This window comes from Thunnus albacares, chromosome 14 (genome assembly GCF_914725855.1).
Source record: "Thunnus albacares chromosome 14, fThuAlb1.1, whole genome shotgun sequence".
Taxonomy (NCBI): domain Eukaryota; kingdom Metazoa; phylum Chordata; class Actinopteri; order Scombriformes; family Scombridae; genus Thunnus; species Thunnus albacares.
Genome location: NC_058119.1, coordinates 25,978,842 through 26,001,429, shown reverse-complemented (window position 1 = coordinate 26,001,429; position 22,588 = coordinate 25,978,842). Strand labels below are relative to the sequence as shown.

Here is a 22,588-nt window from a genome sequence, read left to right as displayed (position 1 = left end):
CAGAAGGGAGAAGTTGGAACAGGTTACGTCCAGGGTTCTTTTTTAATTTAGTACCATCAACAAGTAAACATTTTAATTTGTCCAATACTTTGGTTTATGACTAAATACTTGCATAACTGATTACATTTATATCAGCCTCATCTGTAATTTGTCTTTTGGGCAATTTAGCAAATGTTAACATGCTTAGACGCTAACCTAAAATAATAACCATTGTAAACATTATATTATATCAATGCCTGTTAGCATCAGCACAATGCTCAAAGTACTGATGTTACGTACAGGGTCACAGCTTAGCATGGCTGGGTTGTAGTCTTGTTTTTATGCTGTCTTCTTAGGCAAGTCTCTCTTGAATAAGATATTTTAAATTCAGTTACAGTTTTACTTGGTTAAACAAAGGTTTAAGAGAATAAAAGTTGCAGATGCTACAAAACAAAATAGAAGAAAAAGTAGACAAGAAAAGGCAGAATTTGCAATACTGTCTTGATGGAGGTAAAATCAGTAGGGAAGAAACTGCACACTCAAAACAAAAAACAATTATTTTAAATTCTGACTTTAAATCAGTTCTATTGGTGTGTCCTGGGATGTTCAAATGATTTAATATTTCACCAAAAATAAAAGATTAGATAAAAAGTCCAAAAACTTAAAACAGACTTGTGTATCAGAACTTTGTTTTTTCTTATTTCCTCTCCCATTAATCATCTCACGGCCCCTCAGATTTATCTGGTGACCCTTTGGAGGGGACCGACCTGTAGGTTGGGAACCACGGGACTAAACTAGCTAACTGTATATAAAGTAGTTGAAACTAGCTCCACCTCCAGCAGCTACAACAGTAACATGCTGCTCTAACACTGATGCTTCACTATTAATAATCTAATGATGTCATATATAATAATATATCAGTCAGAGGGACCAAACCACTACTTTTACTACAATACTTTAACTACATCACGCTCATAATACTTATGTACTTTTGCCCAAGTAGGATTTTTCATGCAGGTCTTTTACTTGTAATGGAGTATTTTTACATTGCTGTTTTAGTACTTTTACTTAAAGGTATAATATGCATGATCTTCTAAAAAAAACAATGTTTAGACTCATACAAAAGTAATCTCACCCTCTCAATCACTAGAAGTGTGTGGCAGTGTATGAATATAAGAGACTCTGCCCTCTGCCTGTATTTTCTTATTTTCCTATTATTTTGCTGTGTTCAGGATGTTTCTAGGCGTCTATCTTTGGGCAGTGGGTGTGTAGCCCGCAGCCAATAACAGCCTGCAAGGTGTGAGGTCAGGACTTTTAGTGTAGCAAACAGATTACATCGTTGTCTCCGTCTCTCTCCTCTGCTCTGCTCGCTGTCTCTGTGTCATGGATGTATAAAGAGCTGCAGGTCTGTGTGTCTGCTTGACTGAGGGCCGGGCAGAGCAACACACACGCAGAGCAGAGAGGCCACAACAGGATGCATTCACACAAAATCTGGCAATGCGGCACCTTCCTGCAGGGTTGTACGGATGTGTGGGTGTGTTTATATGTGCTTTAGAATGTAACCGCCATGAAACAATCAGAAAATAACATTTATTTCTCTGATTCACAGCTTTGTTCTCACCAGCACTGCTTCCTCTCTTCATTCACTCTTTAGCTTGCTCAACCACTGCTGCTCTCTCTATCTCTCGCTGCTCATTGAGACAGGGAGGAGGGTCCAACTTTGAATGCTGTGTGTTTACAAACAGAAACTGACAAAATTGATATGAAAATGAATACTTCTTCCGTCACTGTAGGTTTTAGTTATCTGGATAACTCATTGTTATCATATGTATATACATTGTGTAGATTTGTTATCATATGTATACAGTCAGCAGCCATACCAACATGTACCCTGTTTCTGCTGAATGACTGAGGCTATGCAGGCACGGGCTTGGTTAGCTCTTGGATGGGAGACCTCTTGGGCAAAAACTAAGTTGCTGCTGGGAGTGGTGTTGGTGGGCCAGTGCACCCCAGTGCAGTGATGGGAACACTGCTGTAGGAGATGCTGTCCTTCAGATGAGACGTTAATCTGAGGTCCTGACTCACTGTGGTCATTAAAGATCCCATGGCACTCATCACAAAGAGTAGGGGGCTCCCCAGCATCCTGGCAAAGTTCCCAACCTGGCTCTCTCCATCTGGCCACCTAATCATCCCTCAGTGTAGCTGGCTCAATGATTCCCTCCCTCTCCACCTCAAGCTGATGTGTGGTGACCCTTTTGGAGCAAAATGGCTGCTGTGCGTCACTCACGTGGGCGCTACACATTGGTGGTGGTTGAGGTGAGTGTCCCCCCCCCCCCCCCCCCCCCCTTTCACTGTGAAGCACTTTGGGTATCAAGATAAAGCCCTATATAAATGTGATACATTATTATTATTATTATTATACACATTGTGTAGATCATTCAGGTATCAGTATTTAGTACACTCAATTCTGACATCCATGGACAATCATGCACCTTACTACCACAGCAATATCCACCTGACCATTATATTATTTTTGGTCAATTTATTTTTAATATTAGAGTTGTTCTGTTTAGTTATTATATATAATTTAGCCTTAGATTGCGTTTGTTTCTTTTAACTTTTTTACCTCATTGTTGGCTGCTGTAACATTTCAATTTCCCTTTGGGATTAATAAAGTATCTGTCTGTCCGTCTGTCTGTATACTAAGATAACTTTGATTCTCTGTAGACTACAGTACCCGTCATGCCTCTCGCCATGCGTGATGACGCCATAGCACATCAACAACTCACATGTGGCCTAAGCGCGCCGTTGCTGTGCCGCGTTAGCAACAACTGGGTTATGTGGAGCTGGCTTCCCAACTGAAACCTCACATCAAAATAAATATTACACCGCTACAAGCGCTTTGTACACGGCTAAACCTGAGCCAACATGCCTCCGAAGAAACCCGCCCCGGCCGCGGGAAGTAAAAAAACTCAAGAGAAGAAAAAGGAAAAGATAATTGAGGTAAAGAAAAACACGAGTTAGCACGTCGGCGTTTAGCTTTAGCTGAGGAGCTAACGTAACACACGTAGGCTGGCTAACACAGGAGCTGACAAGTTGACGTTTGCTAAAGTTACACTGGTATCTGGAAAAGTGTCAGCGTTTCTCAAATGTTCAGTATTCGTTTCGGTGTCCTTGCCTTATAAACTAAAGCGTTAATCACTATAATTCAATCTGTAGCCAGCCAGCTGTCAGGAGGCCCACTTAGTTCATCTTTGACATGCATGTAGCAGGCGGACAAGCTGCTAGCAGGGCCGTGCCGCCTCAATAAGTGACCACACTTGTACTAGTGAGGTTTATATATGTCCCTCAAAGTCAGTGGCTAAAGTCAGAAGCTTTAACATAACGTTTTTATAACGTATTGTATGATAAGCGTGGTTGTCCTTAAACATAAGCAGGCGATGGGCCTGTTTCTGACGGGCCCGACAGGACAGATGAAGGACCAAATATGAGCCAATACATACGTTTATATGTTATTCTTAACCTAATATGTGTTTTGTTAAAAGTAGGAGTGTCGTTAATGTCTACTTTACTCGTTAAAAACCAACAGTTGATCCCAGTAGCTATAAAAACATCCGTCACATCCTTCTCTCAAAACCGGCTCGTCAGTGTTGGCCGCTGTTGTGCACAGAGAGGCACAGATTGTACTGTTACTGTTTGTGAAGATACCAGATTGATTATCTGTGTAGTTAGATGTTTTGAACTTGTTACAAAGAACTTGTTATAACTTCAAATGATGCCTTGTGCAACAATTCATAAAGGAGCATGTTTGATGTCACCTCAATGACAGAGTTGGAAAATATCTTTCACTTGTCTGAGTTTACAACAGGTCTGTGGTAACACTGTATGTACATTTCATTGCCTGTTGCTTAAAGGATAGGTTCACAATTTCTCAAGTCTGTTTTAAAACAACAGTCAGGTGCCAAAGTGAACACTGAAAGAGGTTTTCCTCACTGTAATCATTCCTCCTGTTTATACTGGCTATAAAAAGATCCCCTTCAAATGTGCTTTAAATGTAAGTGATGGGGGCCAAAATCCACAGTGTGTCCACACAGTCATTTTGTGCAAAAACACGTTTAAAAGTTGATCTGAAGCTTCTATGAGGCCTCAGCAGTCTGAGTTAGTCACATCAAGTGGATATCTGCCACATTTGCAGTCTTTTTAGCATCAAATTCCCTCTTTGTTTCCTTGGACAGTGTTTCCCTGTTAAGCTGTAGTGGAAGTATAGTAACAAAAAGAGGGACTTGGGCACTAATAAGACTGTAAAGTTGAAAGATATCTACTTGATTTGACTCATTTGGACGGGCACCTGACCATTGTTTCAATATAGATTTGAAAAATTGTGACCCTGTCCTTAAATCTGATCTAAGTGGGAACCAGTGGCCTTGGTGCTTCGTACCACAGACAGTTAAGGGAGGTCAGAAAGTTTTGAGAGACAGACTAACACACATTGAAGGTTATAGTCTCAGCAGGGGTTTTGTTCACAATAAGAAAAACAAAGAATAACGCCAGTCATAACTTTCAATTTCAACAACTGTGTTAATCTGGAAGTGCAAGTAAATTTCATCACATAATTTGTGCAGTGTGTGTGAATATATTCTGAATTACAAAACAGCTCCTCTTGGATAATTGTCAGCGCCGTGTTTCCTGACAAGTCAAACAGGAAAACACTTGACTGATTATAGCTCTGCCTCCTCTTAAAGACTTAAACAATTGCTGGAACAGATTGTTGTTGACCCAGTATTTGTTGTTGTTGCCATCTTAAGAGTTGACAGATTATAGCAATGAGATGTAATGAATGCTACTTGCAGGGTTTTTTTTTTGCTCATATTACTCAGAAAAGTATTGGAGCTTTAAACAGATCAAATCAAATGCAGTTTTACCTGAAATCTCTTTGTAACCTCTAACGTGTCACCATGTTGGTGGTAAAATATCTGAGTCATCCTACCAGAGGCCCCGACACACTGTATGATAACAGCATGTCACGTTGTGCAAAATGGGTCTAATAAAACCATAATCTGTTTCTGACTGAACAATGTCAACTTTGAAGCACGTTACAGTTTGTTTTTTTTTTTAACTTCATTCAGTAATGACAATGTTGCACCAGCCTGTGTGCTTTGCCATTTTATTCTGTATTCAAGAGCTGCAACAAGCGCTCAACAAAGGGAAAATTAATCGCCAACTATTTTTATAATCAATCGTTTTGAGTCATTTGACAAAAAAAGCGTCTTAAATGTGAAAGTTTTCTGGTTTATTTAGTCTTCTATGACTAAATAAAATAAACTGAGTATCTTTGGGTTATGGACTGGTCAGTTATGGTCGGGGTGAAAAGAAGACATTTGAGGAAGTTTTCACCATTTTTGGACATTTTAAAGACCAAATGACTAATCGCTTAATCAAGACAATAACTGATGGATTAATAGACAATGAAAATAACCGTTAGTTGCAGCCCTACTGTCTTCCTGTATTTGTTTGTAGACTTGCAGTCACCTTGTGAGAACTTTGACGCCGTTTGTCTTCTGTCACTGACACTCTCGCGTGTCTCTCAGTGTAATGTAGAATCATTGTTCTGGATTAATAACAGCTAAAGATTTCCCCACGTTTCTGACACGATCGTCAGCTTTCATCTGGGACAAAATCACACTGTGTGTTAAGCTCTGCTGCTACAAGCCTCCCTGTCATCCCTTGTAGGGAAGTACTTGGACTGGATGTTAATTAGAAAATTGGTAATAGATTGACATGTTTTGTTTGTTTTTTTCTTCCCAGGACAAGACATTTGGCTTGAAGAACAAGAAAGGAGCCAAACAACAGAAGTTCATCAAGAACGTTACTCACCAAGTCAAATATGGACAACAAAGTGCCAGACAGGTGAGGAAGAAACTCTTCTTTCTCCATCTTCTCATACCTCTCACTATCTTATGCTTGAATTGTCTGAGAATTAACCGTTTCTCACTGTACTTATCTCCTCTTTTCCAAAGAATTTGAAATGTCAGCTGTTAAAAAGAAAAGAAAGAGACGATTGACTGTTAACTAGAGTTGAGCGTATTATCTGTCAGGTGTTTGTGGTTACCTGTCTGCACGGTGGAGATACCGCTAAGGATCGGAAACATTTGCCACTCATTGAAGATCAAATAGTCTTTAAATATATCTTCTATCTTTGTGTGTTTTTTAATTGCCCAGACTGAGGCAGACAAGACCAACAAGAAGTCTGATAAGAAGAAAGAGTTGGATGAACTGAATGAGCTGTTCAAACCTGTAGTTGCTGCCCAGAAAGTCAGCAAAGGTAAACAACACACAATCAAGAAAGATTAACTATTTTTGAATCTTGCTAATCTTTTATTTCAGTTGTTCATGTCTATAATTATTCACTCTTCTCTCTCCGTAGGTGTCGACCCGAAGTCAGTGCTGTGTGCGTTCTTCAAGCAGGGCCAGTGTACTAAAGGTGACAAGTGCAAGTTCAGCCATGACTTGTCTATGGAGCGGAAATGTGAGAAGAGGAGCGTCTACGTGGATGAAAGAGATGAAGACCTGGAGAAAGGTTAGTGCATTGTGACATTTATATTGTTATGTAATACAGCTGAGAGATTTCATCATGATTGTAACTTTAGAAAAATTGTAACAATTGATATAATGGCCCCTCGATGGTTGAAATAAATGAATAAGTAGGCTATCTTATAAAAATGTCAGCAGTTTTGGGAATGGCTCACCATTTAATATTACAATAGCATGAATCATAAGCATACTTAATGGTGGCTCTGTCATTATACAATGTTGTATTTCTGTTGATATTAATGAAAAGAAACTTGTTATTTGAAATGATAGTAAAGCCTTAGTTACATGAGACAGAGCTCATAACATCTCAAACTCAATAAACCACTTGAACAACAGTCGTTCCTGTAAACATCAAGGAAACTTTTGTTTATTAGGGTTCGAACCCCGAAGGAGTAGAACCCTTCTGTGTTTGTGCTGGTTTATTATTATTATTATTATTATTGTTGTTGTTTTATTCTGCGGCGGCTCAAATTGCTGTGAGCTGGAATGAGCGAAAACCTTGAAACTTGGCCCAATAACTGGAAATGATGTGCATGTGCTTCCCAAGAAATATGAGCCCAATCGGCCAGATGGTGACGCTGTAATTAAGGCCCAAAAATTCAATCTTGCAAAGACCACGCACAAGAAAGACTCTTGGACCATAAAAGTGTGCCATGATGGATTTTTTTGCTAATTTGCATAACGTGAAAAACAGTAATGTGACATTTACTTTTTGGATTTTGACTCCATCAACACCAAATGTGGTATACTTGGTCCAAAAACATGGCCGCCATCAAACACAATATCTTTGGGTGGGGCTTAGAGAATATTGGCCATAACTCATTTACCATTTGTCCAGTCATCATAAATCTTGTACATAACTTCAGTCCATGATTGGGAATAGGTCTGTTAAAGGATTTTGAGCCCAACCCATAGGGGGTGCCACAAACGTGTATCTGAAAACCTGGTGGACAAAACTTCACCAAAATTGGTATGCATGCTCTGGTATTAACCAAAATCTGAAGTGCCTTGTTGATTGGTGCACGTGGGCGTGGCCTATCACATATTACTAACTAACTAATATAACTCAATCCTGATTAAACTCACTGAAGACATTCTGCACGATCATCCTGAACACACACACACAGTTTCATTCACTTCCAATGAAGGGAGGACGGATGGTGGAACTGTGAGTGTGCAGTTATTGAAATGCTGCAGGCTTTGTGATGATGAAACAAGTGTGTGATTGGTCTCACTACTTCTTTAAACAGAATTAAACTAGCTGAAGTGACTTTGCTCACCTTTTGTGAAGCCTGAATCTGAAATGTAATTTTGGCCAGTTGCTTCCCTCTGTTGAGCACAAAAAGGTTTAAACCCGCAAATCGCCGCTTGCAGCTGTATTTTTATTGTCTTTTTGTAAAATTTGTTGAACAACACTGTCTGAACTACTCACTTCTGTGACCTGCGATTAACATGAGGTCTGTTGTGTTTCTGTTTAGACACTATGGAGAACTGGGATGAGAAGAAGCTGGAGGAAGTGGTCAACAAAAAACACGGAGAGGCCGAGAAGAAGAAAGCCAAAACACAGATCGTAAGTCTGTTCTGATCAATGAATGAAGTTGGGAGGTAGATGAATGGAGGGAAACAGCATTTGTCATTTTCATTCGATGGAAAAATTGTAATCTGACTGTCGTAATCGAAATTGTAAATGGAAAAATTAAATCATGTTATAGACATGAAGACAGAGAAGGAAATGAGATGAAAGATAAACATGGTGTTCAGGAAGTGTGGAGATGAGGCTTAAGATTAGAAAAAGGGGGAAAAAGGAAGCACAACAAATTCTATAAGAGCGACCGTGAAATAGGGTTGGGCGATGGCGGGGGGTACAAGATTAGATGAATCATTACACAAATCTCTGACCTGTGATGTCCTGTTATTGCTGGCGGCATCCACAGTCGGGCCAGAGTCCAGAGAATTAAAGCCTAACTGGCCATTAACTTGGTCACCTGCGAAGCCTCAGAAAACACTCAGATTAGGGTCATTTAAAGTGTCAGAGGCGGTTAGGAGTTTCCATCAGGGATGGATTCAGTTGAATTACCAACCATATGGACCCAGTCAGTTAAAGTTAAGATTCAGCCTGTTCAATAAAGTAGCAATAGAAGATGCTGTCTGTCTGTTTTCTCTTCCCCTTCTAAAGGTTAACTACTGTTTTTGTCGTCTGCAGGTGTGTAAGTACTTCCTGGAGGCCATAGAGAATAATAAATACGGCTGGTTCTGGGTGTGTCCAGGAGGGGGCGATAACTGCATGTACCGGCACGCTCTGCCGCCCGGCTTTGTACTGAAAAAAGACAAGAAGAAAGAGGAGAAAGAGGAGGAGATCTCGTTGGAGGAACTGATAGAGAGTGAGGTAAGGATGGACGCTTTAACGACGGGCAGTTCAGAGATACGGGTGACATCATGAAGGTCCGTGGAGAACTGGGGGTGTGCACAAATGATTACAGCAGGGGGGTTTGTGCACATTAATTCATTAACGCAAGTTAGCTGTAGCCTCAAAACTCTAGGTTTCTACTGGGCAGTGTAACAGTTACTGATAGTATTTGACTTTATTAAGGTTTTAGCTCACTAGAGACATCGGTACTAGTATTTATTAAGTAAGCGACTTTATTTCTAATGCACTTTTAAAAACACAAAACAAAGTGCTTTACAAATATACAGAAAAATATAATGTGATAAACTTCAGTAAAACAATTTTAAGATGAGTTGATAACAACGCTGTTCTATACAGACAGACCAGAAACACAAGAAAGATCATTGATCAGTCAAAAACAACAAATAAATCTAATCTGATAGGGACAAGTTAGATGTTACGAAATGTATCCAGATGTCAGATTTTGTCACCCAAAAGATGAGGAGCCTCCAACATGGCTGCCAGACGGCGTCTGACGTCTGTCTGACTCTCTAAGTACTCTGACTGACTTTACCCTGGAAGCTCTCTTGTCTCTCCATGTCCTGACATCTCTCTGGCTCTCTCCTAGCGTGCGGCTCTGGGTATCAACGTGACTCGGATCACCCTGGAGACTTTCCTGGCTTGGAAGAAGAGGAAAAGGCAGGAGAAGGTTGGAATATGTTCTATTAACATCTGCATCTGATGAAACAAGCTCTTCTGATGATTCAGGACATTGTCACATAAGTTTTTATCCATGACTAACTGGCTGCTGTTGATTTAACAGGTGGATAAAGCGAGAGAGGAGATGGAGAAGAAGAAGGCTGACTTTAAGGCTGGAAAATCGCTAGTGGTGAGTTTGGCTCCAACAGTGATGCTGAAGCAGGCGTTTCCAGAGTAAAACATGATTTAATGAAATCGCTCGTATCTGTAGGTGAGCGGCCGTGAGGTGTTTGAGTTCCGTCCAGAGCTGGTCAACGACGACGACGACGAGGCTGATGACACTCGATATGCCAACAAAGAAGATGAAGACGAAGAGGAAGAGGTAATTATCAACATTTTTCTAGTGTATTTGTGGCACACACTCGCTGAATTAGAGGGAAACCTCCTGCCTTCTGAGCCGACGCTTCTCCTCCTGCAGTCGATGGTTATTTAGTTTGGCTTTGTCTGACTTCCTATTGATTTGTGCTCGACAGTCCTCGCACTGGAAGTGAGATGTCTCAAAACAATATTTGTGCACCACTTCGGTTGGTGTCTAATATAGTTTGCACTATTGATATACAGTATCTGCAGAAAAGACACAGTGTAAATTAGAGCTGCAATGCAGGAGAAGACACTGGGGAACAGTGATCGACATTTTCTGATATTTCATAGACCAAACAACTAATTTTCTAATAAATAAAGAAAATTAGAGACGGATGATCAATCTTTTCTAAACCATGATGTGTACCATTTTTATTTCAGATTGATACTACAGAGATCCAGGACATAGACTTATCCCGCTTTGTTCCACAAGAGGTCGACAACACAGGCATTACCGTAGCGTCCACGGACCGTTTCACTTCAAGGAATAAGACTCAGCCGACGGGAGCGGACAACGGTAAGAAAAACTCACCGATTACAAAACGTCATTTCTGCCTCGTTACCTCCTCAGTGCCTGTCAGCTGGTTCTACAACTATCAGTAACCATCTAATTCATCACTTAAAAGATGAAAAAGAAAAAAAATAACCTCTTCCTGTCTGTCTCTGTATTTTTCTTCTTTCCTGCTTCTTCCATCTTCTTCTCTCTTCGCCCCATCTGCAGAGGAACAGTCGAACGGAGCTTGCGGCGGCGGCGGCGGCAGCGCCGAGGCCAACGGGCTGTCGGGCGCCGAGGGAGGCGGGGAGGACGGCGAAGAGGAAGAGGAGGTCCCGGTGGACGAAAACCTGTTCACGGGAGAAGATCTAGAGGAACTGGACGAGGAACTCAACACACTGGCGCTGGAAGACTGAGAGGGAGCGCGTGAGAAGGGAGGGAGCCGGAGATGGAAGCTAGGACGGACTAAAGTGACTAAAGGATGGACTGATGGATGCATGGAGCTAAACAACAAAGACACCCGATGTTTGAATGATTTTAAAATGACAGAGACTCCAGTAATAAAGCCTGACTATATAATGACATCACTGCCTGTCTCTGCCCCCTCTGTTTTCTGTATCGCTCCTCTCTCACACCCCCCCACCGTGTCTTCAGGTTGTCTCCATTGGGTGTCAGATTTCCTCAGCAGGGCCAAATAGGGTTTACCAGGGCCAACTCCACATGAATGTTGCTCGTCTGAATTTCCATTAAAAGAGACTTTGGCTGCTGTTGTGCACTTTCTGTTGCTCGACGAGCTCGCTGGCTTTACGTTGGAACAAATTTTACTTTGGAATAAATTAGGCTTAAAGTGCTTTTCTACCCAATCACAGTCAAATATTGAATATAGTGATTTGCAGAGTGACACGTTACAAGGGCTTGAAAATGAAAGTACTGTACTTAAAAAGATTGTACTGCGGGAAAAGGTTTCAATAAAGTGATTATTATTGGTGGATGTTTGAGGAAAATGTTGTAAACGGAGGTTTTTACAAAGCAGGAAATGAACAGGAGTGATTCTGTTGTAAGAAATTCAGTCTGTTCAGAGCTTCACCGGTTCTCACCAAAATCAAAGTCAAATTGTTTAATGGCCTTCGCACTTTTTTCTTGTCAAATTCTAGTGAAAAATTGTTGTATTCAGCTGAAGTTAAAGCCCTATTCTTGTGTTTAATGGTAAATTCATGGAACTTTCTAAAAAAGAAGAGTTAGCTTCTGAAATGTTGGCCCTATTTCTGAGACCAGATTAGCGCTATTATTAAGCCCCAGCAGGGAAACCAAATAATCCCATTGCCAGCCCAGTATTGTAAATAACATTCTCATGAGATGCCTCCAGGAGAAATAAAATATTACTGTGCATCCATTGTGTGTCTTCTTCTTGGATGATGCCGAGTGCCAGGTTATATTTGTAACTGTACACATTTTCTGCTCTTTATGTTTTAAAGGTTGTTTATCGTGATAGTCTATGCAGGCTAAACACATTATGCAGCTGATCCCAACAACACAAACTGAACCATTTAATAATAGTCCAGTATTCATTTTTTATATGCCCACAATCCATCCTCTCGTCCCTCAGAAGCTACCGGAGTGTGACATGAATTTTCTCTTCACTGATTCATTTGCATGTTTTAATGCGAACACACTCATGTTTCAACACTACTGTTGCTGTCAAAATGTCTGTTTGCACCATTAAAAGGCTGCAAACCAGTGTGCTCCAGTCTCTTCTATCTGTAGTTTGCTGTCACTGATCTGACTCAGCTGCACGTTGCTGCTTACTTGCTTAAAAATGGCATCGATGTAATTTAATAGGCAGCTTGTTACGCGTCTGATCAACTCTACATCTTACAGGCTTTTATCCCAGTAATACAAAATGAAAAGTGATTTGTTGTTCACCACTAAAAATAAGCGAAACACACATCATCAAGAGATGAAAGCAAAACAAGAAATGATAAATTTAGGTGCAGCAGGAAAATAATCAGAAATTCATTTTAAGTTGTTCGGGGAGCATTCAGGTGATCGAGCAGACCAGATGACGGTACAAGGAGCTCTAACAGTTATTATCTTTGACATTTCAAATCATAGATATGTGTGTTTGTGTTTTTTAAAATGGACAACAGTCCTGTCACTCATCAGGATGCTACAAAATACAAGACAATACAAGTTGAACGGTGTGTTGAATCCATTTTTATTTTTACTGAGACAAAAAAAAAAAAAAAAAAGCTCACAGTCAGTCTGATAAACACCTTTGATCTGAGCTCAACATTGGATTACAAGGCATACCATAGGAGAAAATAGAAAGAGCCAGATCAGAACTAAAAAAAAAAAAAATTTAAAAAGAAACCGTCTAGATCCAGCTTGAGGAATCTAAATGTTCAGCTTATCAACAGGCAGCAGCCTCCTGCCCACAATACGAAAACGCTGCCAACCACCCAAACTACATGTAACGTGGCTTTTTTTAAACTTAAAATACAGTAGTCTGTTAATCATGTGGTGCTACTGACAGGAACCAAAAGCAGTGTCAAAGTTGAAATTATGCACTTAAAAAAAAAAAAAAAGCATAAAAACATGACACTGACCACAACTATACATACATGGACTTAACTGTTCACAGACTGTATATAATGAGGTTCAACTTCAGTAGTGGATGCTACGGTACACATGTTTAAAATCAGTGGGTCACAGCAAGGTCTCTGACCAGAAGTAAGGTCAGACAGTTGTCAAAAGGTCGTGTCAGAGGTCGGGGAGAAGGTCTTGATGTCTGTCGGTCGGTCGGTCAGGTCAGGTGTCATTGTGTCATGACAACAGTCGCCTGGGGAACAAGAAGCTCAAGAGTTATTCACGAGAACAGAAAACAGAAACTTGTTGACATCTTTACGACAGACAAACAAGCCAGAGCTGTCATTAAAAAAAACAGTGAGTACACAGTCACAGGTGTATGAAGAGGGAAGAACTCCCACACACTGTCTACTGCAAATGCAAATAAAGCAATTTTCACTGAGGAATGACATTATTTTAGAAAGTTTATGACAGGCTTCATATTTTGTGTGCTGAAAGTGCATCATAATGTACGTCTTACACCCTGTAATGAAAGAGGAATAGTGGGGTTACGGTTGTAGAGTGTCAACAGTACTGTTCAGCTCTCAGACATGCTCGCGTCCGTCGTCCCTGAGCAGACATTGATACGGTGCATTTTTTACAAACGGAGGGTCACGAGTCTGCATGTTCTTTCAGCCAGGAGGAAGACTCCGATACGCTCAGCTGGAGGGTCCAGTGGATTTATGGATGTATATTTTACATAAACTTAGGGTCTCTGGAGTTGAGCAGAAGTTCATGTTACTATTTCACCATGCAGGATTAGAGAGTATTAGAAGATATGCATGTTCTCCACTCAGAGCTCCAGCTCTTACCTTCTAGTAGAGTCAAGGTTCCCAAGAGCAGGTTGAACATGTCATGTAGATGTTGTAACCGTGAGGGTTATGCAATATGACGCCGTTATCAGTAGGTGTGTATGTGTACAGGCAAACTGTGCATGCGTATGGAGGCCATGGACTGTTAAGACACCGATGCTATGCAGTATGTATGATTTTATTTTATCTTCTGTGGAACCACAGGACGGAGTCCAGAACTAAATTTCCCTACAGGGGCATTAAAGTATATCTTATCTTATCTAGAAGTAATATCTGTAATAATCTGGTGAGAGTCTCACTGGAACTGAAACTTGCAGACTCCTGGCCCTCCGCAGTGCACAGACTGTCTGCTTGTGCTCCAAAGCAATACCTGGCTTTATGTATTATTTATATGTGACACCAGCAGACGATGCAAAGCAGTACGTTATATGTTAGTCATAGTAAGTGCGTCCTTTAGATACAGTTGGATAGGGGGGTTTTTATTTTGGGTTAGATTTGGTTTTCTTTAACTGGAACTGGTTTAGATGGAATTATGCATATTCCACTGCGTTTCTATCATCACACAGTTGCAGTGAGGTGTCACTTTTTGCGGTTAAAGTGATTGTACAGCAGGATAAATTCAGTCTCCTTTGACTGTGTCACAGACAGCGAATTAGTTTGTACTAAAACATATCAAATGAACTGCAGACTTTTTGATGTTTGTTATTTACCGGTTCCTCAGTCAGCGCTTCTACCTGACACAAACTGGTGTTGCAGAAATGTGCCTTCTCTGCTCTCTGTGTGCTTGTGCGAAATGACAAATGCTTGAGAACGAAACGTCCGGTTAATTATTCAGATTATTCCCTGCGGGAGTAAACGCGGCACTTACCGGTCATCTCTGTCACACGCTCCTAGTAGGTACGAGGACGTTTGTGAGATTCCTCTCTGGGAGGATCGGCCAGCATCACCTTCATCTTTACCCCGTTGACGATCCGACCGTGGAGCGCCGCCATGGCCTCGTCTGCGCACTGAGAGACGAGAGACGAGCATACAGAGGGGTGAAGAGGCAGCTTTATTTTTTAGGGAGGAAGACTAGGTTTGACACTCGCTCAGCCTGCTCCACTGTCTCCCTCCAGACTGTATTTACTCAGACACACCAAATCACATCAAGCGTCACCCTTTTATCCTCCATTTCCTATGTCTTCAACTTCTTTTCCTTCAGTATTCAGGACGTTTCCCATCAGTTCAGAGTCTCACCTGTTTGTCTGCGTACTTCATGTATCCGACCTTCCTCCCTGGAACCAGATGGACTTCAATAAGGGAACCGAAGCGACTAAAGAGGCAGACAGAGAGGAGACACAGCAGGAAGAAAGAAACATTTAACGTGAAGCAGAAACATTTGTTAATGCTGATTCTCTGGAGCATTACTGTGATAGCAGCATTACATTCTCATTTAAGAGCACTTAGCTGGATGTTCTCATCCAGAACGAGTCGCAGTGACTGAGCTTAGAGTCGTGATCGAATGAACCCTTCACCCCCCGGCTAATGGACGATCAGTCTTACCATTTGGCCATTGTTTTATGTATTATGTGACATATATATTATACAGCGTGTATATTTAACTCATCAGCACATTTTCACTGTGTTATTATTATTATTATTATCATTATTATTATTATTATTAAGCACAATTATGAGTCACTGCATGGGTCATTTACCAGAACACATCCTCTAGCACATCCATAGGCAGCGGGGAGGGGCTGAACACGACGAACAAGCGCTCCTTTGCCTTGCTGTCGGGTGGCGCGAGCTTCTTCAGAGGAGGCAGGTTGACGTCTGTCTGAATCCGAGAAATTGAGGAGACAGTCGGGTAACCCTGGAAGATACAAACAAACATTTTTAATGTTTACACGGTACGGTGGTGATCAGTGTGCAAATAAGACTTTTTGCAGGTTTTTCTTAATCTTCACATCCAGTGTTTTGGGTCCCTTCGATACTGGTTCAATAAATGTCTTAAATGCAGGAGAAATGTGCAGGAAGTAGGCTAGTGTAATACAAGTTTGTAATTCAGGCATTGATTTAATGTGCTATATTTTATTATACCTGGTGAGAACTTACAGGAGGTTTCATTACTTGGCTGGTGGACGGTCCGTTCCACACTGCAGACATCATCTGGGCTGCTACAAACTGCATGGCCATTCGACCTACAGGACTACACACACAACAAAACAAACACACTGACTGTTTAAATGTGTTTATCGATGGTTCATAGTGAGACTAAAAGTGATACGGACAGAAATAGAGCCTCTCACTTACACATCTAATCTCTAGTGTCAGATACTGAGTGCAGTACTTCTGTGTACAACACTGAGCAGAAACTGTTTGTGTCCCTAGATTTTTATTTTAGCATATTTAAAACACTTTTACTCAACATTTGTACTGCATACTAGCAAATAAGAAGTCAATCTGTGTCACAAAGACTTTATAAAAGTGTACAGTCAGTGACATTTAGTTGACTCCAACTAGACCTGCTTTTGGTCCCAATTTCTTCATTAATGCATGTTTAAAAAGGACATGAAGCTTCATGAAGCTTTTTATCATACCGCAGACTAAGATGAATGTTGATGTGTATATACATGCATAAATGTGTGTGTGTGTGTGTACCTGCTGCGATCCTCTCCATCATCGACAAAATTGACTGCCAGTCTGTTGCCTGGTGGGTATTCAAACCCATTTAGCTTTTCCTTGGCGTAAACAGCGGATCCGAGGTTACTGTAGCGAATCAAAGCATGACCTGGAGGCACAAATACAACAATAAGCTGCTTTTCTCTGTTTACTATCATTAAAAACATTTTTAACTGTTGGACAGATTAGCAGAAAATGTGTAACAGTCATTTTCTGTTATTTTTAATCATATTATAGCTTTCACACCTGTAGTTTGATTCCTTCAGTCTGAACCTGTCTTTTAGTTTTGCTCCGATTCGTGTTCACACTCTTTGTTCATGTTGTGAAAAAGTAAATGACATAAACCAAGAGGCAACTCTTTCACTGAACATTTTGGTGATGTCATCATCAAAACTGGGTGATGCCAGTCTGCACCATCTTTCACACCCGCCTAAACAAACCGAACTAAACGGGCAAAAAGCACCAGTTTGTCTGAACTGTTTCAGTGTGAAAGCACCCTAAAGAGGTAATTATGTACTTTGTGTTTGACCGCTAACCTTTGCTCATCCCGTAAGCGTCTCTCTGCAGCTCACAGTACTCCATGCCAGGAATGATGTCAAACAGAGCAAAGATTTGCTCTTGGGTAAGCGCAGCCCGTGTTGACATCATCAGGCAGCGCGTGAAGTCACCGGAGCGATAGTCCATGACTGGATAGTTACCAGGATCAGCTGTACAGAAAGAGGAACAACAGGATCAATAAAAAGACACAGATAAATGATGTAAAGGACTCCTGAATGTGTTCCTTTCAAAGACCACAAAGTCTACAGTTTTTGCTACACAAGATTTGCATCATTTTATAATCATTTTTTCCTCTGAAGGTTAATGTTGCATGAAAGAAATACTGAAATAAAATAATCCTCTTAGCTGGTTAGACTTTGAACCTCCACATTCACATCTTGAATCTTATTTCTCCACAAGATTCAAAGACAAAGTTTGTTTCTCTTCACAAAAACCTACAACAACTGCAGCTATGAGTGCACCATCGATTTGAATGAGAAGTAACGTTTAAAAAAAAAAAGTTTTTCATCTTAGCTGGAAAACAACAATATTCCTTTTTCCTTCTTGTTGGTCTTCTTTTAAATGAGCGCACAAATTGCGATGTGATTGTTCTGTGTACCCATGCAAATGGTGAATACTTCATAACACACTTGAACTTGAACACTTAGCTGCTTGAATTTCTATTTTGGCTGTAAATTATTTCAATTATAGTTATTATTCTTTTAGGGTCACCAACAGACTGATTTATCCTGTGAAGTTCTTCTTCTTCTTCTTCTTCTTTTGAGGCCCAACAAACATGTTAAATGCTTTTCCTTCTTTGTAAAAAGTTTGCAAAGCCAATTTAAAAAAAAAAAAAAAATCTGAAACCTTCATTGTTTATATCTGTGTTTACTTGCTAGCTGTCTTCTTCCCTGCCTTTGATGCGCATTGCTGCACTTCTTTGTACGCTACCACCACCTGTAGATCAGTGAATAGTGTGAAACTACTCATAAAAACACCACTGGGTACCTTTTAATGATAGCGACTAATACTTATTTTGAGCAGTCCAACAATACATCCAAGTGTGACCTTTAATATACATGATAAAGTTATAATAATAATCCCAAATGAAGACAATGCCATCTGACAGCACACACAGTACAGTAACTGACTTCACTGCTGGTCAGGGATTCAAAAAAACCTGTAAAACTTCCACCTAGATATGACAGATTAAGTGTAAAGAAATACTAAATTACAATAATCAGGCGACTGCGTACCCATTGGGAAGGCATACTGGTTCATGGAGTCAGCACCGCTCATGTAATCACCTCTGGCTGTTCCCCCGGTGTACTCTTCTGTTGTTGAAGCCTTGGTGCGAGGTTCAGCCAGGATGGCCCTGTAAGCTAATGACAACAACGTCCACAGCGGTGAGCAGCCGTCATGGCTAGAAACATACCTCACATTCTGTTAACTGTATACCAGTTCAGTTATAAGTGTGAAGAAATTAGAGTCTCTCCTTTACATTTTCCCGTTGCTACCTCTACTATAAATAGCGAGTCATTAACACAGTTCAGCACAGTCTTACTTTTGTCACAGTTCTCTATGGCGACGGCGGCTTGGGAGGGTTTGTAGTATCTCACATAGCCCAGACCTTTACTTTCCCCTGTGAACTTATTCTTGATGATCACACAATATTCAATATCTCCATATTCCTGAAGGAGAGACAAAGAAGCAACAAACAGGGTTAAAAACATTTTTATTCTTCCTTCTAAACTGGTTATTTGAGATTATAAATCATTATTTAATGTCTCCAGTTAGGAAAAGATGGCAATAGTAGCCAGTTTGGTGTATTTTTAGGTACCTGCGAGGTTTAATCTGTCTCGCTCTATATGTTTAGATAAAGGAGAAAATATGAGACAAAGTGAGAAGTAGGTGTAGTTACCTTGAATGTGTTTTTGAGATCCTCCTCTGAGAACGTTTTGGGGATCATGACAAAGATCCTGGTCAGCTCTTCATCTTCTACGTCTCTGTGTCTCGTTGAAGACCGTGACTGGGCGATAAACACCTAAACAACCAATCGGACAAAGAAAGACAAATGTTAGAAATAATTGTCACAACAGCAGCGCAATAACACATTCAGAAATTCAATTCAAAAGGAGACTGTTGTTGGTGAAGAATGTGGATTATCCTGAGCAACAGAGACCTTGTTTCTGGAAAGTCGAGTTTCTGTTGAGTTTGTGTGTGTGTGTGTCACTTCAGCCTTAAACAATTCTGTTATATTGAAGTGGAAACAGATGGATATCTCAAAACCTCAAATAAACACAAAACTATCTGCCTGAACTGACCATTTTCAAAAGGATAGAACCCAATTTTTCATGTCTGTCTTAAAACAACAGTCAGGTGTCCATTTGAACAGTGAAAGAGGTTTTCTTTACGGCAAAAAAAACATTTAAAAAGGTTATCTTCAGCAGTCTGAGTTAGTCATATCAAGTGGATATCTGCCACATTTACGGTCTTTTTAGCATGTAATTCCCTCTTTGTGTTTCCTCCGACAGTGTTTCCATGTTGAGCTGCGTTGGAAGTACAGTAACAAAAAGAGAGACTTTGGCACTTAAAAGACTGTAACGCTGAAAGATATCTACTTGATTTGACTCATTTGGATGCTGAAGCTTCATATTAGCTTCGGATAAACTTTTAAATACATTTTTGCACAGGAGGAGGACTGCGGATTTTGTCCCCCATCACTTATATTTTAAGTGCATTATGAAGGGTTCTTCTAATAATCAGTATTAACACGAGCAGCAAGAAAAACATGATTCAATGTTCATTTGTGCTCCTGACTGTTGTTTGAAGACAAATTTGAAATACTGTGAACCTGTCCTTTAACACAGGACTCGCTCTCCAATGTAGCTAACACCACTTGTGTAGCATGTTAGTAAGCTATAAGCATATCTCCTGGTAAAATTGTCTCTTACAAAGTATAAACCACAAATTTACATCGTTTGTTTCAGCTAGCCCATCTCTCTAACCGTTACCTTGATAGGTTTAGTGCCGTCCATCAGCACTTTGCCGTGCATTTCCTCCATGGCCAGGCAGGCCTGCGAGGACTTGGAGAACTTCACATAGCAGATACCTTTGGACTCCTTTGTCTGCTTATCTTTAACCACCCAAACCCCCTGGATGTCCCCAAAGACGGAGAAACTATCCCTAAGTTCATCTTCGGTTATGGACCGACTGGTGACGACGAACAGCCGGCTGTTGGGAGGGTCATCCAGGTTTTCAGTGCCTTGTTTTGTTGGGTACTCCTCCATCTTTGCTGCCTGCTGCCTGTAGCCGTTAGTGCTACCTTTAAATGCTCCCCGGAACTTCCTGTTTCAGTCCGGAACTTTTTTGCTAATCAAAACATGCAGCACCGAAATCCAAAAAAACCCCCAAAACAGCTACTATTTTTTGTGTTTAATATTTTGTTATTTATTTATTTTCTAGTGTTTGACTATTTTTGACTCCATACGTTGTGTAAGAGGCCTCCATGCCATGTCGTTCACACATAAGCCTAGATATTTAACTTTTGACACACACTTTCCAGAGGTAATACAAAATAAGTTACAAGGAAAAGTTGCATTAGCAGTGGTGGGAAGTAACTAAGAACATTTACTCAAGTACTGCAAGTACAATTTTGAGGTACTTCCATTTGATGCTACTTTATACTTCCACTCCACTACATTTCAGAGGGAAATATTGTACTTTCTACTCCACTACATTTATTTGACAGCTTTAGGTACTTTTCAGATGAAGATTTGACACAATGGATAATATAACAAGCTTTTAAAATACAACACATTGTTAAAGATCAACCTTTTTGGCTTTTGACGTCTTACAAAAAACAGTGTGTTATTGGGGTCACATTTCAGATGTCTATGTGTTGTTAACAGCTCCACAAAATAGTGATTTTTACCTCTAAACTTCTTACATGGTTTCAATTCAATAAATATTCAAATGATCCAATGTTTCACCAAAAATCATTGGAGAAAAAGTTCAAAAACTGAAAACAGATTTGTGTATCAGAGCCTTGTTTTTCTTCTTTCCTTTCCCTTAAATCACGACCACTAAGATTTATCAGGTGACCCTTTGGATGGGCCCCACCCCTAGGTTGGGAACCACTGGGCTAAACTAGTTAACTGTACTATACTGCACTTTTACTTATGCAGGATTTGTCATGCAAGACTTTTACTTGTAATTACGTATTCTTACATTTCCGTATTGGTACTTTTACGTAGGTAAGGGATATGTGCACTTCTTCCACCACTGATGTTATTGAGTTTTGGCAATTATGTCACATGAACATTATAATTCCCACATCTCTGAAGGTATCAGTGGAGTAGATAGTGAGCGGTTACTGCCATCTACTGTACAGGAGATATAAAAGCTGAGGCACCACCCGGTGCTGCACAATCAATGTTACAAAAGGATGCTGCAGAGACGTTTTGTAAGAGTTGAGATTTTTTTTTTTTTTTTAAATCATTAAAAAAAAAAAAAAAAAAAAAATCCACCTGAATATCTGAACAGTGGGCTGTCTAGGCCTGTTGCATGGCATTTTACAGTAAGTTACCGCAGAAAAATTGTATTTAATATAATAGCCTAATAATATTTAAGTAATATAATGTAGGCTACGTCTGTGCCAACGATTAAATATATGAATGGAGTATGTATAAAATAACAAAATGTATTTTATTTATTAAAAGTAAATAAATATGTATCGTAGGGGCGGTGGGTAATGTAGCCTATTAGGGTCGGACAGCCTCACCCGCCGCCTGTGACGTATAGTAGGTTATATGTAAATTATAGGACGTCACAGACTCACGTAATACATCCATAAAACTGTCAGCTGATCATACGGCGTCACAGGCTTGTGACTGGTATGTCGAGTAGTGGTGGGGGGGGGGGGTCTCAGGAATTTTCTATATATATGCCACCATATGCCGTGTGTGTGTGTGTGTGTGTGTGTGTGTGTGTGTGTGTGTGTACACCAAACAGGTTATAGGCTTAACAGACAGATACATATGAACATAATGTAATTATAAACATAAAACGTTTGGTAACAAGTGTGACATGATTCTCCTCTGTACAGATGTGAAGTCTGACAGTCTAAATATTTGATAGATAAATGATGTAATGTCTATATCTGCTCCTGTTCTCTTGCATTTTGAGTATTGATTGGTGTTTTTACTTTATTCCTTTATTTGTTTGCACATTACAAAATACATTTTTAATAAAATATTTAAAGATTTGATATGTACCCAAAGTCATTCACATATATATTACAAAAACAAACCTGCACACATTGATTTAAAGTAAATACACATTTTTACAGGAGAGGCAGGAATCTAAAAGCTTAAACCAAGA

The 22,588-nt window shown here is 40.2% G+C and overlaps 2 protein-coding genes across 5 annotated transcripts; one reads left to right on the top strand and one right to left on the bottom strand.

The window, feature by feature from the left end:
• The first annotated feature begins 2,763 nt into the window (after positions 1-2,763).
• Positions 2,764-11,961, top strand: zc3h15 (zinc finger CCCH-type containing 15). Its single transcript, XM_044372543.1, has 11 exons — positions 2,764-2,982; positions 5,785-5,886; positions 6,199-6,301; positions 6,404-6,556; positions 8,049-8,140; positions 8,774-8,956; positions 9,585-9,665; positions 9,780-9,845; positions 9,927-10,037; positions 10,457-10,592; positions 10,797-11,961. The coding sequence occupies exons 1-11, from the start codon at positions 2,908-2,910 to the stop codon at positions 10,982-10,984; spliced, it is 1,290 nt and encodes a 429-aa protein (XP_044228478.1). The 5' UTR covers positions 2,764-2,907; the 3' UTR covers positions 10,985-11,961.
• Positions 8,983-20,548, bottom strand: rbm45 (RNA binding motif protein 45). Of its 4 annotated transcripts, none has more exons than XM_044372540.1 (11): positions 20,221-20,546; positions 19,128-19,250; positions 18,771-18,897; positions 18,463-18,588; positions 17,206-17,376; positions 16,649-16,778; positions 16,103-16,196; positions 15,703-15,860; positions 15,242-15,317; positions 14,874-15,012; positions 8,983-9,636 (listed from the first exon to the last, which is right to left on the bottom strand). In XM_044372540.1, the coding sequence occupies exons 1-10, from the start codon at positions 20,494-20,496 to the stop codon at positions 14,896-14,898; spliced, it is 1,398 nt and encodes a 465-aa protein (XP_044228475.1). In that variant the 5' UTR covers positions 20,497-20,546; the 3' UTR covers positions 8,983-9,636; positions 14,874-14,895. The 4 variants fall into 4 exon arrangements, with proteins under 4 accessions (XP_044228475.1, XP_044228477.1, XP_044228476.1 ...); XM_044372542.1 differs by lacking the exon at positions 8,983-9,636 and adding an exon at positions 13,057-13,407 and having other exon boundaries at positions 18,514-18,588; positions 20,221-20,548; XM_044372541.1 differs by lacking the exon at positions 8,983-9,636 and adding an exon at positions 13,057-13,677.
• Between the last annotated feature and the right edge of the window lie 2,040 nt (positions 20,549-22,588).

Excerpts from the sequence above, each read along its gene's own strand:
- zc3h15 (XM_044372543.1), top strand. The coding sequence starts at position 2,908 with ATGCCTCCGAAGAAACCCGCCCCGGCCGCGGGAAGTAAAAAAACTCAA. Across the intron at positions 2,983-5,784 it reads AAAAGGAAAAGATAATTGAG|GACAAGACATTTGGCTTGAA; the intron begins GTAAAGAAAAAC and ends TTTTCTTCCCAG. Across the intron at positions 10,593-10,796 it reads GCCGACGGGAGCGGACAACG|AGGAACAGTCGAACGGAGCT; the intron begins GTAAGAAAAACT and ends CCCCATCTGCAG.
- rbm45 (XM_044372540.1), bottom strand. The coding sequence starts at position 20,496 with ATGGAGGAGTACCCAACAAAACAAGGCACTGAAAACCTGGATGACCCT. Across the intron at positions 16,779-17,205 it reads CGCTTACGGGATGAGCAAAG|GTCATGCTTTGATTCGCTAC; the intron begins GTTAGCGGTCAA and ends TTGTGCCTCCAG. Across the intron at positions 16,197-16,648 it reads GATGGAGAGGATCGCAGCAG|TCCTGTAGGTCGAATGGCCA; the intron begins GTACACACACAC and ends TTGTGTGTGTAG.